The sequence below is a fragment of the Cygnus olor genome, chromosome 2 (genome assembly GCF_009769625.2).
Source record: "Cygnus olor isolate bCygOlo1 chromosome 2, bCygOlo1.pri.v2, whole genome shotgun sequence".
Classification (NCBI taxonomy): domain Eukaryota; kingdom Metazoa; phylum Chordata; class Aves; order Anseriformes; family Anatidae; genus Cygnus; species Cygnus olor.
Genome location: NC_049170.1, coordinates 115317875 through 115340629, shown reverse-complemented (window position 1 = coordinate 115340629; position 22755 = coordinate 115317875). Strand labels below are relative to the sequence as shown.

The 22755-nt window shown below is 43.7% G+C and overlaps 1 protein-coding gene across 1 annotated transcript in view; it reads left to right on the top strand.

Moving 5' to 3' along the window:
* The first annotated feature begins 209 nt into the window (after positions 1-209).
* KLHL14 (kelch like family member 14) overlaps positions 210-22755 on the top strand; it is a 65196-nt gene continuing 42650 nt past the window's right edge. The window contains 4 exon segments of the mRNA XM_040550305.1: positions 210-314; positions 1886-2609; positions 2612-2864; positions 18185-18306. Of these exon segments, the coding sequence (XP_040406239.1) occupies positions 1931-2609; positions 2612-2864; positions 18185-18306 (1054 nt within the window). The 5' untranslated portion in view covers positions 210-314; positions 1886-1930.

Sequence of the window (22755 nt, the reverse complement as noted above, 5' to 3'; positions counted from 1 at the left end):
CTCTTGCAGAAAGCTCTGCGCTCTCTCTCTCTCTCTTTCTCTCTCTCTCCTTCTCTCTCTCTCGTACATTTTCTTGCTGTTGCTAATTCATGGTGATCAAATGATGTACGACAAAATAAATTGTAAAGAGTGACTGCTCCGAGTTGGGAACCAGAAGGTTTTTTTTTTTTTCTTTCTTTCTTTTCTCTCCCCTTTTTTTTTTTTTTTTTTTTTTTTTGAAGGAACGAGCAAACCTTTAAAAAGGAAGGACAATTGATTTTTTTGGGGGGGGAGCTTAAGTGAACCTTTACTTTGGCAGCCTGGTTGTGGAGCAGGTAAGTTTCCGGCCTTGTGTCTGACCGTCTCCGTGCATTTTCTTGTGTCTCCCGATTTGTTTGTTGTCGGGGGAGAGGAGCGGGGTGTGTGTGTGTGTGTGTGTGTGCTGGAAGTGTGAGCGGGGGGGGCAGTTGTGTAACAAACGCGTTGCCAGAATAAACTCCCAATTGCGAGAAACGGGCAAAAACGAGGAAGAAAGAAGGGGAGGGAGAAAGAGGAGGAGTGTGAGTGTGGTGTGTGTATATGTATCTGTGTGCATGTATGTATGTGTGTGTGTGTGTGCGGTGGGGAGGGGGGGGGGATTGACCGGGTCCGCTTAAAGGGGGAGGCTCCGGGAGGTTTTCTCTTCTCCCGGCGGCGGGGAGCGGGGCTGAGCGGCGCCGGGGCAGGGAAGCGGCCGGAGGGAGCCCCCCAGCGCCGATAAATGGGGCGGGGGGGCCAGGGCAGGCGGCGGCGGCCCGGCGCTGGCGAGGAGCGACGGAGCGCGCTGCAATGGCAGGAGCGGGGCTCGGCGGGATCCCGCTGAGGAGGAGGAGGAAGGAGGAGGAGGAGGAGGAAGAGCAGCGGCGGCGCTCCCCGGGGCGGGATGCGGCCAGCGCGGGTCGGTGGCTGCGCAGCCCCCGCAGGTGCGGCCCCGCCGGCCCCTTCCCCTCCCCTCCCCTGCCGTCCCTTCCCTTCCCCTCCCGGGCCCGGAGCAGGGGCAGGAGGGGGGCTCCCGGCCGGAGCGGGGCCGGCGGGCAGGGCCCCCCCACGGTCCTTCCCCCAACTTGAACTTCACGCAGTTACCGGAGTTACGGCGGCGGCGCCGTCTGCGGCGAGGCCGGGCCGGGCAGGACAGCCGGGCCCGGAGGGGGGCTGCCTCCTCCTTCTCCTCTTCCTCCTCCTCCTCCTCCGGGGCGCGAAGTATCGCAAAGCCTCCCTGCCGGGGCGGAGGAGGGGAGGTGTGGGGGGCTCAGCTCCGTGCCCCCGGCCCGGGGATGGAGCGGGTCCCGGCGCCCGGAGTTGCCAAAGCCGGGAGTGGGGGGCCGCGGGCGGGGAGGCAGGGGGCTGTCCGCCTTCCCGGCGGAGTTTCAGCCACTTGGTAGTTTCTCCGGGCGTGCCGAGGAGTTCGGGGGGTTATTTGGTGTGTGTTGATTGCTCGGGTTTGGGGTTGGTTTCCTTGTGGCTTTTTTTTTTTTTTTTTTGGGGGGGGGGGGGGTCAGCTTTGCAAACGTCCCCGGCTGCCTCGCTCCTCCCCTGGAGAGCAGCCCGGTTTGCACCGAGAAGGGAGAAGAAAGGGGTGGTGGTTGTGTGCGTGGGGAGGAAGCCCCCAAATAAATCCCCTCTGGCCCTCCCAAGCTGTATCCCCCCCCGCCTCCCCGAGCCAGCCCGTAGCCGGGGGTCGCCGCCCAGCGGGGGCTGCTCGGCCGGCAGGGGATCGTCCTGCCCCTCCAGGCGTGCCCAGCCAGCCTCCATGTGTCCTGCAGGCCTCTAAAGCTGTGTGTTTATTGTTGTGTCGTGTGTCGTCCCGTCCTTCCCCCCCCCGCCCCCAACACCCCACCCCGACCCCCCTCCCCACCCCTCTGCCCAGGTTGGAGGAGGGTTTAAAAGGCAGGTGTGCCGGAGGCCGCTCGCCATGTCCAGATCCGGGGACAGGACCTCCACCTTCGACCCCAGCCACAGCGACAACCTGCTGCACGGCCTCAACCTGCTGTGGAGGAAGCAGCTCTTCTGCGACGTGACCCTGACGGCCCAGGGCCAGCAGTTCCACTGCCACAAGGCCGTGCTGGCCTCCTGCTCCCAGTACTTCCGATCCCTCTTCTCCAGCGGCGGCGGGACCGGCGGCCACCCGCACGCCCTGGGGCTGGGGCCCGGCGCCCAGGACGGGCTCGGGGGGCCGCCGAAGGAGCCGCCGCCGCAGCCGCAGGAGGAGCCCGGCACCCCGTCGTCCTCCCCCGAGGACAAGCTGCTGGCCAGCCCGCGGGCCATCAACAACCTGGTGCTGCAGGGCTGCTCGTCCATCGGGCTGCGGCTGGTGCTGGAGTACCTGTACACGGCCAACGTGACCCTGTCGCTGGACACGGTGGAGGAGGTGCTGTCGGTCAGCAAGATCCTGCACATCCCGCAGGTCACCAAGCTGTGCGTGCAGTTCCTCAACGACCAGATCTCGGTGCAGAACTACAAGCAGGTGTGCAAGATCGCCGCCCTGCACGGCCTGGAGGAGACCAAGAAGCTGGCCAACAAGTACCTGGTGGAGGACGTGCTGCTGCTCAACTTCGAGGAGATGCGCGCCCTGCTCGACTCGCTGCCCCCCCCGTCGAGTCGGAGCTGGCGCTCTTCCAGATGTCCGTGCTGTGGCTGGAGCACGACCGGGAGACCCGCATGCAGTACGCCCCGGACCTGATGAAGCGCCTCCGCTTCGCCCTCATCCCCGCGCCGGAGCTGGTGGAGCGGGTCCAGTCGGTGGACTTCATGCGCACCGACCCCGTCTGCCAGAAGCTGCTGCTGGACGCCATGAACTACCACCTGATGCCCTTCAGGCAGCACTGCCGGCAGAGCCTGGCCAGCAGGTGAGGGGCGACACGAGGGGACGGGGGGGCTCTGCCGACACCCGCGGCACCCCCGGGGCGATGCCGGGGCGTGTGGCGGGGCCGGGCCGGGCCTGCCGAGGGGCCGCGGGGTTAGGAGGGCCCCGGCTGCCCCGACCCTGGGGCTGGAGGGCGAGAGGGAGGTGGGGGCCTGCTGTAACGAGCCCTCACATGCAGATTTATCACCCCCCACCCCAAATTTTTAACAAGGAGTTGCATCTCCAGGGCGTTCTAACCTACAACACCCCTGTCCTAAATCCAGTTAACCCTTGTCTTTATATGCACATGCATAAATAACTGCGTTATCCGCGCACGCCCCGTTATTGCTGGTGTTCAGGTGATGTCCGCGTTGTGCGGGGAAACTTGTGACTTCATAGTCCGGATGGCCACGGCCTGTCAGTTGTTTTCACTTAATAAGGTGATGAATCATGATGTCAGAGATTGGCAAGATGAGGTTGGTGTTGGGAACTGAAAGCACAGCATAGAGTTTAATGAATAGTAAATACACCCGAAACGAAAGAGGATTTTTTTTCTCCTCCGTTTAAAATATGTTTATACTTCATTTCATTCAGAAATGGAAAGATAATACCATCTTCCAAGTACAGTGTCACAGTAGCGCAGAAATCAACGCACACTTTGAATGTGATATTCAGCCTTTTAACTAAGAGGTGGCTACTCTTAATGACTTAACAGTTGCAAGAAAATATAATATATTATCTAAAATATTTAACAATGTGCTCCCATAGCATTAATGCAGAGGATTCTTTGTATCTTCACGTAAGAGGTACCCTGATGATCTAACTTCAGAAATGCTCTGCCTTCTTTTATTATCTCTAGCTAGCTGGCTCTGTTAGTGTTTTGTCATGCTTATCACCTTGCTCTCTAACCAATTCTCACTCCTAAACCCCACAATAAAAAACAAACACCAGCGTTTTGCAAGGTGAAGTGTTGCTGAGACGCTGCTGTTACAGCTGGCGTGTACCCTCTGCATTTCAATATTCAAAACCATCGACTTTAAAAATGCAAAACCCGCCACCGACTTGTTAGTCAAGATTCTGCACGCCACCTGGGGCATGCTGGGGCTCCTGTCCTGGTGGATTGCTGAGATACCAGCGTGCGTGGTTCAGTGAAGATACCTTCCAGCTTCACTGGTCCATGTCATTTGAAGGATATGTAGTGGTGTTCTGACCACTGAATGCTTACAAGTGTCATGGATGCTGCAAGAATCTGATACTCCTGGTGCTGGAAGCTGGCTTTTCGTAGGCGGGAGCGCACATAAAAGGAGCGTACTTGAGACCTAGATTAGATTCAAAGTTGCGTTTACTTAATGGCTTATGGGAGAGTCCAAATACCACCATTATTTTTGTCATAGGTCTGCATGTACGTGCAGATAATAGTATTTCAGGAGACCCTTAACAGCGATAGGTGGTAACACGCCATCACCTTTGCAACTTTAGCATGCGTTCAATGGCAGCGTTGTCACTGGCTTCTGGTGCCTGAGTTCTTTGGTGTTGTTGAAACTGAAGGGAAAGCATGCAGATTTCTGTTTTTTGTAAACAGACATTAGAACTTACTCAAAATGTTAAAACATTGGAGATGTTGAAATATTCGGTGATACAAAATATAATTGGTATATTTTAATTTGAGGTCCTGGGAATTTATAAAGGTCACGAAGGCCCATTTTGAATCTTAATTATTTTAAGATTTAGTCGGGCTGCCTAAGTGTACAAATGTCTTCTTAAGCATGAATGTAAAACAAAAAAGCATACCCAGGACTATAGAAATTTCCCAAATTGTGTTTCATGTTACCCATGCTGTCTTTAAAGCTGCAATTCTGACAGGTTGACATTTGATAAAATTTTATTGTAAGAAAGAAAATCCGCAAAGAGGTTCTTGAGTTACTAATTTGCAGAAACAAATCTTAAAAGTAACTGAACAGTTAAGTACCTGTGCAAGTAGATAAAAATTATTACACAGAGAAGGACTTTTAACTTAGATTACCTGTTCTGTGAGCAATGATGACCTTGGTAATTTAGAATTTTGTTTTATGAAGTTTAATGAAAGGTCATTCACAAAAGGTTCACATATCTTTAGAAAGAGATAAATTGTTCCTCTTGTACAGTATAATATATGCTGCATAGTACAGTATGTGTTAGTGAGAAGTGCAAGCGGCACAGAGCTGTAGTCACCTGCTGACAGAGTATAGAAGAAATTAGGAGAATTGCACTCAGAATGAGAATTTGCTAATAACTTTTCTGCCTTTTAAAAACTATATTATTATTTTTTTTCAATGTGCTACTTCAAAAAAAAAAAAAATTGTACCTGTGTACAAATCCACTACCATTTTGGGGTACTTTGGAATTTAGCCTACTTACATTTTTTAAACAAAATGAGTGTAATGGGAAGCTTGATGCAAGGTGATTCTCCTCTGAAATCTAAACAGGAATAGCACTATTTTTTTCTTTTGAGCTTGTTCTTTATGTGCTAAATCATGTGCTCACTTTCCTGACAAACACAAGTTTTTGCTGTTGCCAGGGCTGAAGAACTATGGGCAGCAATATTGGATCATAATCCCATCTGTGCGCTGTGAGCAGAGTTATTCATAAAGTTTGTGTTACAAGCGCAGATCCTGCAGTGCTAGGAATGCCTGGACTGGTACCAGTGTCTGGTTTGTCTTTTGTGCTACATTTGTGGGACTCTGTCAAAAAGAGAAAGTGGTATTTACCTGCAGGGAGAGCAGATTTTTTTCTGAAAATTCCTGAGTGAAGGTAAATGCTTGAATGCTCCCATACAATTTTGTAAAAACTATTTTTTCAAATAACAGCAACTAAATGATTGTTGTCTTAAAAACTTGAGAATAACATTCCCAATTTCTGAACCTTGCCATATACTCTTGAGTTTAGGACTTCCTCATGGAGATGGGTATTTCAGTTACATCTGGCATTTAACTCTAAGCAAGTTAGTAATTCTGTTGACTTTGCTCTCCCCTTCTTGGGTTTATGCTGGAACTTTCTGGCTTCTGTGATTTCCACCTAAAATAGGCCTCAGCATGTAAGCTCTGCTGCAAAAGCTTCCTGAGGCATACTCAGTTCTAAGATCAATTGAAGAAATTCCAGTTGACTTCAGCGTAGAACAGATTGGGCCCGTTATGGTGACCATGAACATAGGACTGAAATGGTTTTGGCTAAGCCTGAAAGACACGGGTAACTGTGCTGTGATGTGTTTTCTGTAGTTCTGAGAAGAAAAGGCATTTAGAGAGAACGTTCGTCTTCTAGTTATTTATTTGACTCTCAGGACTTCACTGGAATATTGAGTTGATTAAAATGTCTCTGTGGTTTATCATGTAATACAATACATTTTGTATAATACACTCTATATGTTTTCAATTTTTAAAAAGTTCTGGGTTAGAGCATTACAATGTTGCTGGAAATAATTTCACTTTTAAAGATGAGTGAGCTAATGAGAATTACTATTGCTTCATTGTTTACTTGCAACAATGAAAATGGTTAAAAACACATCTCTGGTGTGAAGTGTCTAGTTTTTACCTTTAATTTTATTTGTGCTAATGCATAATATAGCTGTAGACAGAAAATGGAGAATTATAGAAAAATATTTAAATTACAGAGCTTATCATTAAATGTTTTACATAAACATTGTTGCTTTCTTATAGAACATTGTGATGATATTATGGTTTTACTTGCTTGTAACTATTTACAATTTTTCCTGTTTCAGACAGACACAATAAGGTACTCTGGGAGGGAAGAGGCAGCCTGTTATAGCCCAGGAGTTGTTTATCAGTCGCAGAACACATGCAACTCCTATTGAAATCAATAGGAATTTGGGCAGGTTAGCTCCTGTATGGATTTCCAGGAAGAGCAGCAGAGAGATGTCTGTATAGCTAGATCAGGTAACTGAAGGCAGAGGAGAGTGGTGAAAGTAAAACCAGGAGGGGGGAAAAATACAGAAAAAGAAAGGAATTAGGACACCTCAGGGGAGAAACAGGTCCTAAATAAAGGAAGCAAGAAAGTACAAATGAGGGAGGGAAGAAGGGAGAGAAGTACAGCTGGGAAGGGAGAAAGAATAGCAAACCAAACAGGGGAGGGAAAAAAAAAAAAAAAAGGCAAATAAAAAAGAGAGTGGTTGAAACAAAAGGAAAAAAAAAAAAAAACAGGAGAAAAAAAAAGCAACTAATTCTTGGCAGAAACAGCAGCTGTTGTCAATAACAGCTGAGCATTTTAGTTTCTGGAAAACCTATTTCAGATGTGGGGGAGGAAAAATGGATGGGGATAAACCAACTGACCTGAGATGGAAAAAGTCATAGGCAGGAAATATGGAATTAGAGAGTGAAAGAGAAAGGAGGAAAATAAAAAGACAAAGGGATAAGAAGGCTAAGCCTGACCATGCTGTCTGTTTTCTGGGTTCAGTGAAGTCCCAGAATGTACAGACCCAGCTGTTTTTCTATACTTTTGTTCCCTGAGTTACTAGACCTTCAAGAGATTAAAAGTGTGAATTCTGATCCTACCGAAGCTGATTGTAGTGGTTTGTATTTTTCTTTTAATTTCAGCAGAGAGAGGGTGTCATCCAGACTGTTTTGTATTTTGTCATATTAGTGAAAATGTCAGGAAAATTAAACTGACAGGGGATGAAGACTGTGTGACCAGTTTTCATTCAGTAGAAAGGTGGTCACTGTTGATGAAGAGGGAAAACGTAAAGTGAAGAACAGCATGAGACACTAGCATTTATGCAGAAGACGCATATACCCAGTCTGTTTTACTTTCTACAGAGGGGAGATTAAAAATCTGAACAAACTGGTTGTCTCTTGGCAACTAAATAATTTCCTTCTTGAATGCACTATTGTCTGCGTATTTTATAGTTCAATTTGACTTCTTTTCCTGCTAAGATTTTCATAGGATCTCATTGGGTATGTTTGATGGTTGTAAAAAAAATAAATAAAAATTGCTTGTTTGTTTCCCTGAAATACATTGTCATGTATTCTAGTAACTAGCCACCTGACTAGATCCCTTTGTGATCCTAATGCCAATATTTGAATTTTTAACTAATATTTGTTCTCATGGTTTATTGCAAATGAGAAATATTTCAGACTCCAAATTAATGTCCGGATAAAAACCCCACCTTAAAATGTACTTGAATTACTAACGTTTGCATTACAGTGTGAATGAAGTGAACGTGAGGCTCGGGTTTATTTCAGTGGGCTTTGGATCAGGTCTTATGTGCCTGAATTAATATCAGTAAATTGTTCCTGTGCCAGGACTCTCTCAGCTGAGCTGCAGAAAGGAGACTGACACATTAGAGGCTGCAGGGAAGTGAACCACAGAACTGTAGTCAGTTTAATCCTAGTTAGTCTCACCTACTTGCCTTACTTGCCTTACGTGCATTTATTTGCCTTTGCAGCCAGGCTGGCGCTGAAGTGCAAGTGGAGAGATGTCTGAATATCCAGGAGGAGGGAGGACCACTGCTGTGGGTCAGTCCTTTGGAGCCTTCCTAATGGCATGTGTAATCCTCAAGAGCTATGGTAGCATTGGGAAGAGCCACTTTCTTGGCCCAGTTACAGTACTTGTTAGGAGAAAGGGAATTTATAAAGAGGATTTAATGGTCTCTCTTATGGGCAATTGTCTTTCCAGCAGCTGTAGATGAAGAAGGGGTGCCAAGTGTCATGTGCGCCCATGTTCTGGTCAGAGGTACCTGGCTGGAGTTTGTAAACTGCCAGCCACTCCTGATTTATCTCCGTGGGCAACACATGGTCCCAGTATCTCTATATCTTTCCCCATCTCTCTTTTCTGCACCAGAATTTCAGTTCCTTTAAAATCCCCTGCTTCCAAGTCTCTTGAACCTCCAAACTACTCATTTTCCCTTACCAGTCCCCCTCATAGGCTCCTCCTTGCTCCCACACCGCTCTCCCAGGTGGGACACCTCCCCACATCCATCCTACCTGAGCTTCACCTTCTCCTGCCCCATCTCTCAAATCCTCTGCTGCTGTCATCCCCAGCCCCTCAGTGTGCCTTTCACCAGGCTCCCTACTTCTCACAGACTGATGCTGTCTGCTCCACATCTCTCCACTCAGCTCTCCTGCTGCAGCTGGTTGGGCTGTGCTGCTCCTCGGCTTTCCCTCACCCTGCTCCTTGCGGCTTCCTCCCCCTTTCTGGCTGCTGTCCTTCTCCTTGGGATCCTCCTGCGGGAGTGCCGCCTGCGTTTGTTTCTTGCAGGGGGGGACAGAAATGCAGGCACAGGCTGCGTTTATTAAAATTCACCTGACAGAAATCTGAAGGCAGAGCAGTAGAAGATGGAAACCCCATCCTGGTGCTATTTGCACCCTTTTCTGCATACATTGACACATGCATATAGATATATCTCCCTGTCTAAACTTTTTCCAAGAGGGGTAATAATTCGCTGGAAAAGTCAGGGGAATTCTTCCAAGCCCCCTTGTTTTAGAGGGAAAATGAAGTTAATTTAGGAAAAGAAAACAAAACAAAACAAAAAAAAAAACACTCAAGCCACTAAACCACTCAAACTGAGGATAAAGTGATGGAGAAAAAGGGAGCTTCCTGTACTTAATAAATAAATAAATAGATAAATAAGTAATGCCACTTTCCACGATCTGCAGCACTCTGTACAGCTCATTCACAAATCCTATGGATCCCTGAAAGAGTGGAGTTATCTCTCGCAAGGTCCTGTGCTGTTCTTGCCCAGGCTTTGGCAGCGCAGTCCAGAACTGTTGTGACAGGGAGAACATGAGCCACAAATGCTGTAGAGACTCCTAAATAAGGGCATTCCCTATCAAAGCCCTTGTAGTGTGATTTGGTTGTACCACTTACAAATTAGGATCAAGGTGAACATCCCACACACCTTTTTTTCAGATGCCTGCATGTCCTGTCTTGAAGCTTTTCTGTCCTCTTTTCCTGACACACATTCCCCTCACATGGAGAGGGGAGAGAGAGAGGAGAGGGTCATGCAGACCCTGTCTGCAATCAGTCTTTGAAGGCATTTTGTTGCCTTGGATTACTGTAGTTTATCCCTAGAGTGGAAGAATACTGAGGTTCTGAGTCTGTAGCTACTGACCAGTAAATGAAGCAGAGGTGGAACGGTGTAATTATTTCAGTTTACACTCAAAGAGAAAGTACAACAAGCCTTGAGGGCAAGGGAAACAAGGAGAGCAAACAGAGCACAAAATCAAGGCAAAGTATTTTTCCAGAAAAAAGAAAAAAACGGTTCTGTTAAACACACCTTATGGAAAAAAAAATGCTCATACTCTGTAGAAACAGCATTTTATCTTTTCACACTATTCTTATGTTTTAAAAATCAAAGCAGTTTCATAGCTAGCAAAGTAAGTTGTTATACTTTTGCAAAGTATGGCCTGAAAAGATTAAACATCAGAGTTAACTGGAATCCTAAATAAAAGTTTTTGGTTGGCCTCCACTGCTCTGTAAGCTTCCCTTTCTGTTGTTGCTGTTGTTGAAGAAGATCCTGCCTGGAATTACAGGTTTACCAAACTACCATCTAAAGAAGTTAGAGAATATGGGAAGTAGAAATTCATTACTAGACCCTTTCTGGCATCATTTTTCATATTTGCTGGCTTCCTGAAATTTTCTTTAAAGACTGCCATGCCTATTGCCATTAGTAGTCAACACTTCTTGCTGTATTCTTGGAAAGCAGACAATGAACTTTGAGCAAATACTATCAGCTGCCAAGTTCAGTGGAAACAGACGGTTTGCACTGAAGCTGGAAGCAAATAGAGGTTGATGCCACAGTGGGTTCTTCTCATCTTCCCCTGACTGCTGCCTCGTTTCAGGAAGGAAAAAAAAAAAAAAGGTAACCCATCATAGTCATGTGAGGCAGCAGCAGGTTCTGCTGCTTCTCCTCAGCTTCCTAAAGAAAAGGAGGCTCAGCTGGGGAGAACACAACCTCTGATGCGGAGACCTCCTGTAGCCATAGACATCCAATACAGAATCAAACAAAAAAGGGACATCCTGACTTCTCATGGTCACGTGAAGTTGCATGTCAGTAAAAAGAGCTGATTGAAATTTTTCAAGAGAAAAATGCGCTTGACCACCCTGAAGGGTTCTATAAACATTTCGATTTTACCACCTCTGTCTAAAACAAAAAAAAAAAAAAGAGGAGGAGGGGAAATCAAATTTCAAAAGTATTTAGCTTTGATGTTTTCTTTGGTTTTATTTTTTAAAATACTCAGAATGAAGGGAATTTCTTTAAGATTCTTCAGAACTGCCAAGAGTATGGTAAATCAGTTGTTTGCATAGTTTTGCCAATACAATTCATGACATGGGAGACTTTGTGACTCAAGTGCCAGTATAAGATTTGCTATTAAAATTACTGTGATTTAGGTCCCTTATAATGCTTCAGATATTCGCTGAGTTGCTAGTAAGGTTAGCTTCAGCATTCGGCTCTTGGTGAATTTAAAGATGTGTTCAGCTGATCTATATGTGTGGATGTCGTCCTTATAGGAGGTGTAGAAGGCAATTAGGCCTGCAATTGCAACGCTGGAGCAAGGGTTCACAATAAACTTCCACACAAAGAGAGTTGGTTGCAACCTAACTGTGGTGCAAAGGGAGTGATACATTTGATAAAGGAAATGTTCAGGGAGATAAGCTTATCGCACAGACGATGCATCCATTAAAGCCTGTCTCAAGCTGTAAGGAACAATGGTGTCGTGTAGGGATAGAGCAACCTTGACAAAACTCCTTATGGGAAAGCTGCTGCAAACCTTTCTGAGGAAGCGGTACCAGTCTCCTGTCAACATGAAGAATAGGCTGGTGATACAGGGAGACAGAGATGAAAAGGACATTCCTCTGGGTTCCTCCCAAAGAAACGCTGATGATAGATGCCACTCTTCCAGGAAACTGGCCCACCCCTAAGACAGCTAGTGGATCAGAAGATCTTACTCCAAAAGGAGGAGACATTCATTTCAAATATTTTCCAGCTAAAAAAAATACCCTAACTCTTTGAGATGTGCTTAGAGACCATTCTAAATTAGTAGCAGCAATGGGATTGGATTCATAAAGAAAAATCAGGTATTCAGAGCTCCAAACACTTTGTAAGTTATTTTAGTGCAAGGAATGGAAAAATGCTTAGCAACTGTAGATATAAAGGCATTTAAAGCAAACCTTAACTTGTCATGTAACTTTTCAGCAGTTCATATGGCTTGTCAGACATAAGATTCACTTACGTGTAGAGTTTTGCTTTTTAGGTGGAGACAAAAAAAATTGCTTTTGGACCTACCAGTGACTCGCCTTCTTTCTCATGCAGTGTTTTTTTTTTAATAAATAAAATGCACTAGAAAATAATAATAATAAAAAGAATCATTTGAGTAGATTCATAGGAAAAAAATAAGACATCTATGTCCGCATCCCAGCTTAGTATTTATGATCCTAAAATTTGGTCTGTTGTCAGTCAGCAGGGCTTTGCAATATATAGAAAACAGGCAGCAGAGCCCGTGGGTCTTGGGCATCACCAAATAATGCTTATTGGAGGTCACTGCAAGCTTTGCTGCAATGAAAACGTGTACTCTGGGTTTTCTGTTAAGCAGGTTTATAAAGAGAATGAAAAGATGAAAACAAGAATCTTCATGGCACTAAAGTGAACGGTCAGACTGGCTTTTAGGTATGATATTAATAGAGTGTTTTTTCCTTTGGGTGGGCTTTAGCAATAGATGTGCCTTAGAAGAGTAAGAAAAATCAATTAATGAAGAAACTTATGTTCAATGTGTTTGTGAAAATATTTTGAACCTAAGAGCTAAATAATTTCTTGGTCATAATTTGCAAAGAGACCTATGTAATCCTCAGCATGCTTTAGGTCCTGACAGAACAGATGTTCTTTTAGGTCTGTCCATTGCCCACAAGAAGAAGGATATTCCCCGTGGGTCAGAGTTGCAGCAGAACTCCATGGCTGCAAGACTTGGTCTGATGACTGTGGACGGTTAGGTCCTTGCCCTGGCAGTGCTGTGGGGTTGGGAAAAGATTCTGGATGCTTACTCACCTACAGATTGCAATGTTTGTTAATTCACTGACATGCTAACAAAGCCTCACAAAATGTCTCTGTCCAAAATAAAGCTTGCATTCTGTCTTACGGCTTTCATCAAGTTCGTAGTTAAACTCCTGGATAATGATATTTTCTGTCTATTAAACATGTGTTGCTAATCATGGCTATCTTTGCAGTCAACTGCGGAAGCCAAAATCCATTGAAAGAAGCAGTTTTCATAAGATGCTGTTGTTGTACTGAAATGCCTACCCAGGAGTGAGGAAGATAATTGCTAAAGATCTCATAACATGTTCTGTGATGGCAAAACAGTTTCTTCAGTCATGGGTAAATGCATGCCTGCATCATCAGTTCAGATTTGCAGACAGCGACTGGCTTGTCCATTATATTTTTGTTGGACACAAAACTCCTTCAGAGGCCTTTTTGGAAGAAAAATTTTGCAGAGGACCATGCTGGTTTCTGAAGGTTATATTAAGCCTTTAGTGTTAACACACAAAAGGTCGGTAACCGAAATGCTAAGGACTGTATATTTATCTGTTTATTATGTTGAGCTTGGTTTCCAAACATTACTGCAATACTTTGTTTCTGCATACTAGCACAGGCCAGTTTTCCTGAGGTTCTTGCTACTTGTTTTGACAGTATCACAATGTGTTATCCTCCAGTTTCTCAAATCCTTTGGCCTGCTGAGATTTGTGGGTGTGCTTTAAATTCACCACCCATTCATGTGGTCTTGCTGAATCTGAGCTGGTCTTTTGGCAGTTGCACTCGGGTCCCAGTTCAACGAGAAAACATCTGAAGTTTGGTTTGCCTCTGCTGCATGAAAGATCAGAGCTCAAACAGGAGCGAGGCAACCCATGTATGCGAGTTTCCTGGTCCAAAGAGCCACCTGGCTCAAGCCATGGTGACAGTCTATATTCAAGGAGCATGTCCAGGTATTTGACTGTAGTCCTGAGTTAAGAGGAAATTAGCTTGGAATAGTCTTCATTTTTTTCATGGATTACCAGTATCACCTCTATGTCTAAGATGCGGTTTTCTTTCTGATGTAGCACTACACAGAATGAATGAAGGACCACAGATTGCCATTCTTCATTTTATTCTCTTGTGTTCTATTCTCTGTGCAGGCACCAATGCAGAAAGGGGAGCTTTGCTGCATTGTTTAAAAAACTGAAAGAATCTGGAGCAAAGCTGTCATGGGTGGGGCTTGTTTTGTTGCCTGCCTTTGCAGAATGAACTTCTACTAAGTGCCTAGATGAGGAAAACCCAGCAGTGCAAGATTGATGGATATGCTAATAAAGAAAAACAATGTACAAGAAGAATATTTCCCATTAATGCGTTTTCCATTAACATGAAGCTATCAAGGTTGCAAAAGAGCTTTGGGTGGACAAGGCTGTCAGGATTATTGAGATCTGTCACTGTCTTTTCTACTGATTCTTCATAAGATGATAAATTCCCTTGGGCTCAGCATTTTGTCCAGTGTATTTGCAGTTAGTTTAGACTGTAGAATAAGTGACCTGAATTTTAGAGCTGATGCACATCTCCCGTGACCTTGGAAATCAGCAGCATTTAGGTATGTTGATGGGTATTCAACATCTCTGACAGCAAAGTCACTTATCTGAGTTCTCAGATTCCTAGGTTTGTGTGCTTTGATGAAACCATATGAGTTGGAAAATGTTGACTTTAAAATATATTTTGTTTTACAGCCTTGTATGTAGACAAATTTCATACTGCATGCGGTACCCAGAAACTTAATTAAGGTGAATTAAGTGTTCTAAAATCTTTGCAGAACAAAAACTGCAAAGTGTGTGCAGAATAATAACGTGTATGTACCTCAATGAGAAGTAGAGTTTTGCATTCTTGGTAGAAGAGATACTTTGGGGATAAGACATTGGTAAGTTTTTCTCAGCTTTTTGTGTGACATCAGCCTTCCTGTTCATGGTTAACATTATTTTAGCCTTCCCTGACTGAGACCTGCTACTGTTAATTGAACACAAGATGATCATAATAGCCTTGCTAGGGACACTGTGAACCACAGTATGCGACCAAGCAGTGTATTACGCTGTGAAGTAAGGACTATGAAAAGAGACTGTTTCAGATACAACGGCAAGTGTTTGACGGGGTAATATCGAGGTATCCAAATAGCAAATATGTAATAATGCAGGAAGGGAGAAACTTTACCTTACACGTATTTTCTAGTTCTGCATTTATCTTAGTGTTTCACTGAATTACATTTTTTATTAATGTTTGGAAAAGGCTTCTGCATATAAGCAGTGATCGTTTCCATGTCTTTCCTATTTTAATATGTGTGTTAAATGTATATTAAGATTTAACAGGACTGCTCAGTGTGATATCAAACACAGATGCAATGCAATGTAATAGAGTAGAGAAATTTTTATTTCAAAACCTAAAGTGTGGGGATTCACACCAAAACTTAAAAAGCAGAATTGTCTCCAAGGAAATAAATCAATTTAAAACATGCATATCTTGTCACCGTATTATCTTTACGTGGCTCACTGGAAAAGCTCTCAATGTAGGTTGGTCAGATACTGTACGTTTCTCAGTGAGACAACTCATCTCTTGTTCATAATGTGAGAATTCCCGGTGCTTTTGGTAGAGACTATGCTAGCTATTAATTTCATATTAAACTTTAATTAAGGACTTCTGTTCGTGCTATTTCCCATGTAAAATACTGAAAAAATATTAAATATTTCTAAACGATCCCATATAGCAGTGCCAGTCCTTCTCAGGGCATAGCAGATTCTCAGATTGTTTAGCTGAGGAAGTAATGTTAAGGATAGTTGCAGCTGCCAAAGTCTGGAAACTCAGAGTTACATCTGACATTTCATTCTTCACCTTAACTATTGAGCCTTGGCCATTCATTGGTTTTTCACAGTGCTTTGGAGTTAGAAGGGAGTTTCACAGATGAAAGATGAAAATCAAAATAAACTCCTTTATCAAGTAAACCTTGCAAGGGCATTCTGGATTTTTCAATACACAGGGAGTTGATTGTGATATAACGTACAACACAAGGGGGTTGGAATAAACAATTTATTCTCTATCGTTAGGGATGGCCATGCATAACTGAGTTATGGCCCTGGTTTGCTCTGCCACTTGTTACATGTGCAGTCATCCCTAACTTGTACCAAAAATAGTTTATCATGCTCCTGCGTTGCGTAGTTTTTATCAAATGCTCTCTCATTAAAAACTTTACTGGGGAGATTGAACGTTTCAAGAGGCTGGCAGTGTTTGTGAAAGCTTTCCCCAGAGCTTGGTCTCACCGCGTCGAGTCCGAGCTGACAGCGATCGCGAGACGGCTCCCGATCCCATACCCAGACATAGTCTGGTGGGCAGGTAACAGTCATCATCTGACAGCAAGTAGCAGCTTTAGTACCGAGGTCAGAGGCTGGCTTGTCCGGAAGGCTGAAGGGCTGCAGGGGCTCCCCACAAGCTGGGGGCGAGGCGCGGGGACAGCGTGGGAGAGCACTGCAGTGCCACTGCCCGTGCGGCGTGACGCCCGCCCGCCACGCGAGAGCCGCCGCTTCCCCCGCCGTCAGTTCGGGACCTTCCGTGAGTCCTAAATTTGTTTAAAAACAAACAAGGCCGTCTGCCAGAGAATTCCCTGGCCATCCTTGTGATAGATGGAGCTGCAGTCTGTCGCTGTCCTTTGCAGAGCCATTTGAAAGGTTTCATTCCTCAGCATCGTCTGGGTCAGGTATTGAGCTGCGTGCTCCCTTCCTGAATTAAGTTCATTTTGGGTGGCTGTGCACCTCTAAAGCACAACTCAGTTCATTTTGGTGCTTGTACAGATGTGGATTAGTCTGTTGCTGGCGCTCTTTCTCGGCAGTAAGTGGCGCTGAGCCGCTGGCTTGTCTCAGCGGCCGAGCATCCTCTCCCGAGTGCGTTGCTGAGACTGCAGCGCTCAGGCACCGCACAAGGCTGTGCTCATGGCTCTGCTCAGTGGCCTTCTCCAGCTTTTTTTTGACCAGGAGGGTTTCCTACAGACTGAGGTACAGATCACGATGTTGCTCTGACTGGCAAAACATTGGTGTTTGGCAAGGGTGCTTTCCACCAAATGCACGGTCCTCCTGCACGTTCATTCATACTGGTGCAAATTTTCCAGGCTACGACACCTTCCTACACAGCAGGAACGCTTTGAGCGTAGACCTTTATTTCAATGTTACCACTCTGGAGCTTAGTATTACTGACGGAAGTTCAATTGTATGTGAAGTGACTATTAAAGCACCGGGACTCATCCGGGGGTCTGGGCCTGCCCTCCCCTTTTTGCTTCCAATTGTGCTCAATCCCTTAATGTTGCGAAGAAATCGCACATTCATCAGGTAGAGTGTTGGAGGCCAGGGTGCAGATAACCGCTTTTACTGCATATGAGACATTGCAGTCCTGTTCTTAAGAACTGCCAGGCAGATTGGGAATCACGGTCACGGTTAATAGCAGCGAATTGCCAGCTCTTGATGGGTGGGTAGTCACTCCTTTCAGTGGTTGCCCCCTGGGGGAGAAGGTAGAAAAACAGAGGGAGGGAATTAGAGTGACTTTGCACAGTTGAGCAGGTTCATGCCGCTGGATCAGTGGCAAGCATTGGCAGGGCTCCACTCTGGGGAGGCTCACAACAACATCACAGTCTCATTTTTACCAATTGGTGTTGCTATAGCCAGTGGTGCACAGGGGGAGAGCACGGGAAAGGGGGGGAGAGGTGGGGGAGAGAGAAAGCAAGAGCCTGGACTAAATTAAACAAACAAAAGTGCTTGTAAGGAGCATTTAACCCATAACCGTTAGCCCAGTGCTGCTAATTGTGCTAAACTACGTATCCGAAGTTCAGCGTGTGATTAAAGAGTTGGCTCACAAACTCTCTGCATAACCTTAATTTTTTCAAGGTTCTTTGAGTGTAGAATGGCTTATAATAATGATTTTGACTAATACGATTTTTGACATGCAACTTTAATGCTTAACCTTAGTACAACTCCAGAGCATTTCATGTGTATTCAGCTGTAAAGAGTGATGATTTAAAGGGATAATATAAGAAAAAGGTCGTTCTAGAATGAACCTCTAACAAATTGCATAAAGGAAGCTTATTATTCCGTGAGTAGAGAGATATGCAGCTTTTCTGATCATTTTTCTGCTTGGTTCAAAAAATTGTTAAGATACGATTGGGGAAAGAAACACAAAAAATGAAATAGAAAACTGCAAGCAGTGAACATTCTTTTGATGGTTATGATTTTGTTGCCACTAAAAATACTCTTCAGTAATGTGGTTGTTCATCTTTCCTCTTGTTTTGGGTGAAGAATTCGTTCCAATAAGAAAATGCTGTTATTGGTTGGAGGATTGCCTCCCGGACCTGATCGGCTACCCAGCAATTTGGTTCAGTATTATGATGATGAAAAGAAGACGTGGAAAATACTGACAAGTAAGTGGTTTATTTTTGTGCAGTTGTCTTGATGAATTTAAAAACATGGTTAATCAAATTAGACACTTTATTGATTTGTTTCTCTTCAGAGATTTGTTTATGTATCACAAGGGGCTTCACAATGGAGCAATAAATTGAGATTGCAGAAGATGCTAATTTTATAATAGGATAGGCCTAAATTAACATTGGCTTAAAATCATTCCAGTAAGTTTTTTAAGTAAACTTGTAAGTCTTTCATCCTGCAACATGAATACATGCATGTTTATGTATATGTGAATAAAATCTAGTTTAGGAAAAAAAAATACAATTCTTGGACCGTTTTCTCTGTCAGATCTGTGGTAAGCCATCGTACTAGATAGAGCACATCTTCAATTCTCCTCTGCATCTTCATTTCCTTCTTCCAGCTTTATCTGTTGTCCACAGTCATTAAAGAAAGGTTTCTTCTCTGCTGCTTAGAATCCACTACTGACAGAAGCATTGCTGGAATATGTCAGCTACAGGAAACAGTGCATGGAGGCTTTTATCACAAAATTCTTTCCCACCTTCTTTTACAGGTTGGTTGTGTTTTAGAGCAAGTATTTTGCCTTGAGCACTGAGATTTGGAACTTAGTGTTGTGTTGGTTGCGATTCCCAGTCTAACTTGGTCATGGAATCAAATCATAGCTTCTTGAGTGCAGCAGCCTATGTGTGCATTAGTCCCTTTGTGGCTAAACTGGCTGCCTTGGTCAATAAAACTAAATTTTAACTGTCAAAATTGCCCAAAGCAGTATAGATAAAATAATAAATGAGCAATTTTGATCCATAAATCAAAGCCATACTTCTAAAACTGGACAACTGGTAAAACTTGGATTTTCTGATAGACCTCCTTTTTTTTCCCAATAAAATACCTTTTACAGAATTCTGTTCTTCATCACTTATCTCAAACCTTTTGACAGGATGCATCCACCTTTACGTTATATGCACAGGTTAGGATGAAAAAAGAATTAAAAAGACTGGTGTGATGCAGGACTTAAAATATGCCTCTGCAAATTCCCTTCTCCCACGGAAAATTTAGGAGCCTTTCTGAAAATGCTTTAACATAAAGACTTCCTTGATTTAGATGCCTGGATTAATAGTTGAGGGCATTATGTAAGAAAGGCAATTATAAAAGGTTGTATGAACTATTAGAAATGTCTACAGCATCTATACTATGGGATATGCTACACTTCACATTTTTCAGAATCATGAAATAGGATACTTAACTATGTAACTACTGTAAGAAAATTCTAAAAATGGTCAGTGAAAAATCAGTGATACTATGTAGGACAAAAGTGTTTTGTAGTTTTGAATTTGTTGTGTCTAATCCAGTGGCTCACCCTGATAGGAGAAATGGAACTCTTGCTTCAAGACCTGAGCCCTCCACTGAATTAAAGAAATAACTTTATTCTGAATTAGATATCTACAGATATGTAAGATTTTGTGAGAATGAAATTTATTCAGTTCTTGGTTACATACAATGTGATGCTATCTCCAAAACTTTGGGAAAATGTACCTGGAAGTGTGATACCTAAATGTTGTGGTTAAAAATACTGACTTGAATTCATAGCTAGTATTTGAATAACACAACCATTTATGGTGGTGTTAAAAGGTGTTTGCGAACCATTTTGTATAATTTTATCAAAATAATGCAGTCTTTCCTGGTTTACTGTAACAGATAGTAAACAACAATTCTCTTTCCATCCTGTTTTTTTGTACGATACTTTCTGTGCTATTATTAAAAGGTACTGCATCTGCTGCAGTCCTAGCTAGCTTGTGTTCAAGCACTTGTTGCTCAGCCCTGGATCTGTTTCAGTCTTGGCTGAGACAATGACTGTAAAATACACAGCCCTCTCGTGACACAAACAATTATGTTTTTACAAAAACATCTAGGAAGGGATGCCCTATTGGCCTGGGCTAGGATTGTAGATACACTGCGGAGAATGCATGTCTTCTCACAGTGAAAAAGACTCAATGTTAACACAATGTTAACAAGCATGATTTGCTGGAAAATACTGCTATTTGCCAAATAGTAGTAATAGTTTTTTTGTTGTTGTTTTGTTTTGTTTTTAAGATGAATTAAGAGTTTCAAGTACGCAGATTTTGTATTCTCCTGCTTTATTTTCTAACTTACCATAAAGGAGGATGGGAAGTGGGGATTAGTTGGCATAGAACTTTTGTCCTGTCCTTTCCGTAAGACATTGAATGACTCTGTAGTGTAGGAGTGCTTGGATTTAAAGATACGAACTGTGATAGAGCTGTTTTAGGGACGACTACAACCTAGTCACAGTATAGCCTGGTAATAGTACAGTGCACTCCTGGTATTAAATCTACATACTATGACATTTAGTTGATATGTGGGAATTTGGGGACATTGTGCTATCTTTGGTTTTGATGTACTTGTTTGCAATTTAGGAAGAAGTACATTTATGTCCACCCTTTATCCTTTGACTGTTAGCTCTGTCCCAGTCAACAGTTTTGGAAAGTAATTGATCTGTTTTTATCCTACAGTCAGCAGTGAGGGAGGGAGAGTTTTTTTCTGTTTGTTTTTCACTTGTTTAGCGCTGTTGGTCCTGAGGTTGCAGATCACTCCCCACTCATCATGGTAAGTGAGGAATTTCCTCCTGGTGAACGGGGAAAGCCATGTAAAAGCCATGTCCTGCTGGTGAGGCTCTGTGATGAAAAGAAGTCCTTACAGTCTGGTACTGCAGGGTGTTCCTATCTCATTATCACCTGAGGTGCATTTCATTTCCTCCTGTACTAGCAAATGTTTTGTCTTCCATCTGAATTACTCATGTTCTGCTCTCTGTGCCAGTGGCACTTGGGGATAGTGAAAGCGGGAAAAAAGCTCGCAAACTTAGTCCTGTGTGCAGGAGCAGAGCCACTGAGGCGGAGATTCGGCTCCTCTTGTCACTCTCCACTGAGAGGAGCTCCAGAAGGTACTCAGCAAGGTCTGCAAACTAGTGTGAAAGGGAGCTGCTTGCCTATTGTGTTTTTTCCTTTCTTCTCTGTGTGGATGGTGGCTGTTGAAATGAGAGTGGCTCACTTGCTTAGGGCTCTGTGTCCTCTCTTGTGCGATGCACAGGGAACACGAGAACATCAGCCACCAGAGCTACTGCCTCCATGTAAGCTGTGGCTCTGTACTTGGAGCCGTGAAGACGATTGCAGGTGGAACAGCACAAGCTATTGAATATGACAACTCAGGAGAGTAGCAATCTCATTTTGTTCCCACTGCGAGACTAGATCTATTGGCAGGGGATACTGCCCACCTCTCTCTGCCTGGCTACCCAAAGCACCAAATGCATCAATACTAATGGGAGTAATTCTAAAGGAATCAGGAAAACAACTTGCCTTGTTCATAGATCCAGAAGAGGAGGGGAAGCACGCACCCATTTCCAATTTTTTAATGTCATCATCTGTAGGCAAGAATGCTATGGCTCAAGGGATCAGTAGATTTTTCACAGTCTACTATTACTGTGTATTTTTCCTGTCTGGTGTTTCTCATGGAGTTATTTTTTCTATGTTGGCAACAAAAGATAGAGACAGAATCAAAAAAAAAAAAAAAAAAAAAAGGAGAAAGCAAATGGCATTTCACAAGCCTAATTTTATTTGATGGGGTCGCAGTCCTAACCTAAGACTCATAAGGTGCACATCGCTGTACAAGTTGAAACATTTCTTACTGCACAGTCATGCCTGAGCAAAGTAGAGAATTTTATAGACTGTATGGCCAAGGAGAGTGAACAGCTCTTTACTGCGTGATTTCTTTTCAGTCTTGCTTACACATACACAACCCCAGGTTCATTTTTTAACTGGGTGCTACCTAAGTCACATAACAGCACCAGGCTGCTACTGGCAGTGACACAAACTGAAGCTGATGGGTCCTTATTAACAGTGAAAGTTCTGCTCTGTTAAGGGATTTTCATTATTCCATGATGTTTCGCAGTCCTCATAACTACTTACTGGATTTGGAACTGTTTGGGGGTCCCCGTGTCACAACCTCGTACCTCCCTGGCCAGAACCAGCTACTGCTACTTCTCTTTTAATTTTGAGCTACGGTTCTGATAGGAATCCTTGTTTAATTATGGAGCTCCTTTGGTTGTTTGCTTTACCTACAACGTTTAAGATTAATTAAACTTGAAAGAAGTGAAGCAATGTTTGTTAGAATTATTCTATAATCTTTGCAAGTTTCAAAATTCAGAGCCTATAAAGATTTTTTGTGCTCAGAATTGCATAGCTCTCCCAAAAACCCTACTGCTAAGGCAATGATGTATTACTTTCACTTTCATTATATGTTTTTAATCAGAGCGTGACTTCACACTAGACAAAGCGATGCTTTATGCATGGTCTCCCTTGTTTTTTGCTAAAATCTTCTGACATGATTAATTTTACTTTAATGCTTTTGTCTTGTTGTAATGGTAAAGATGATGGGTATAA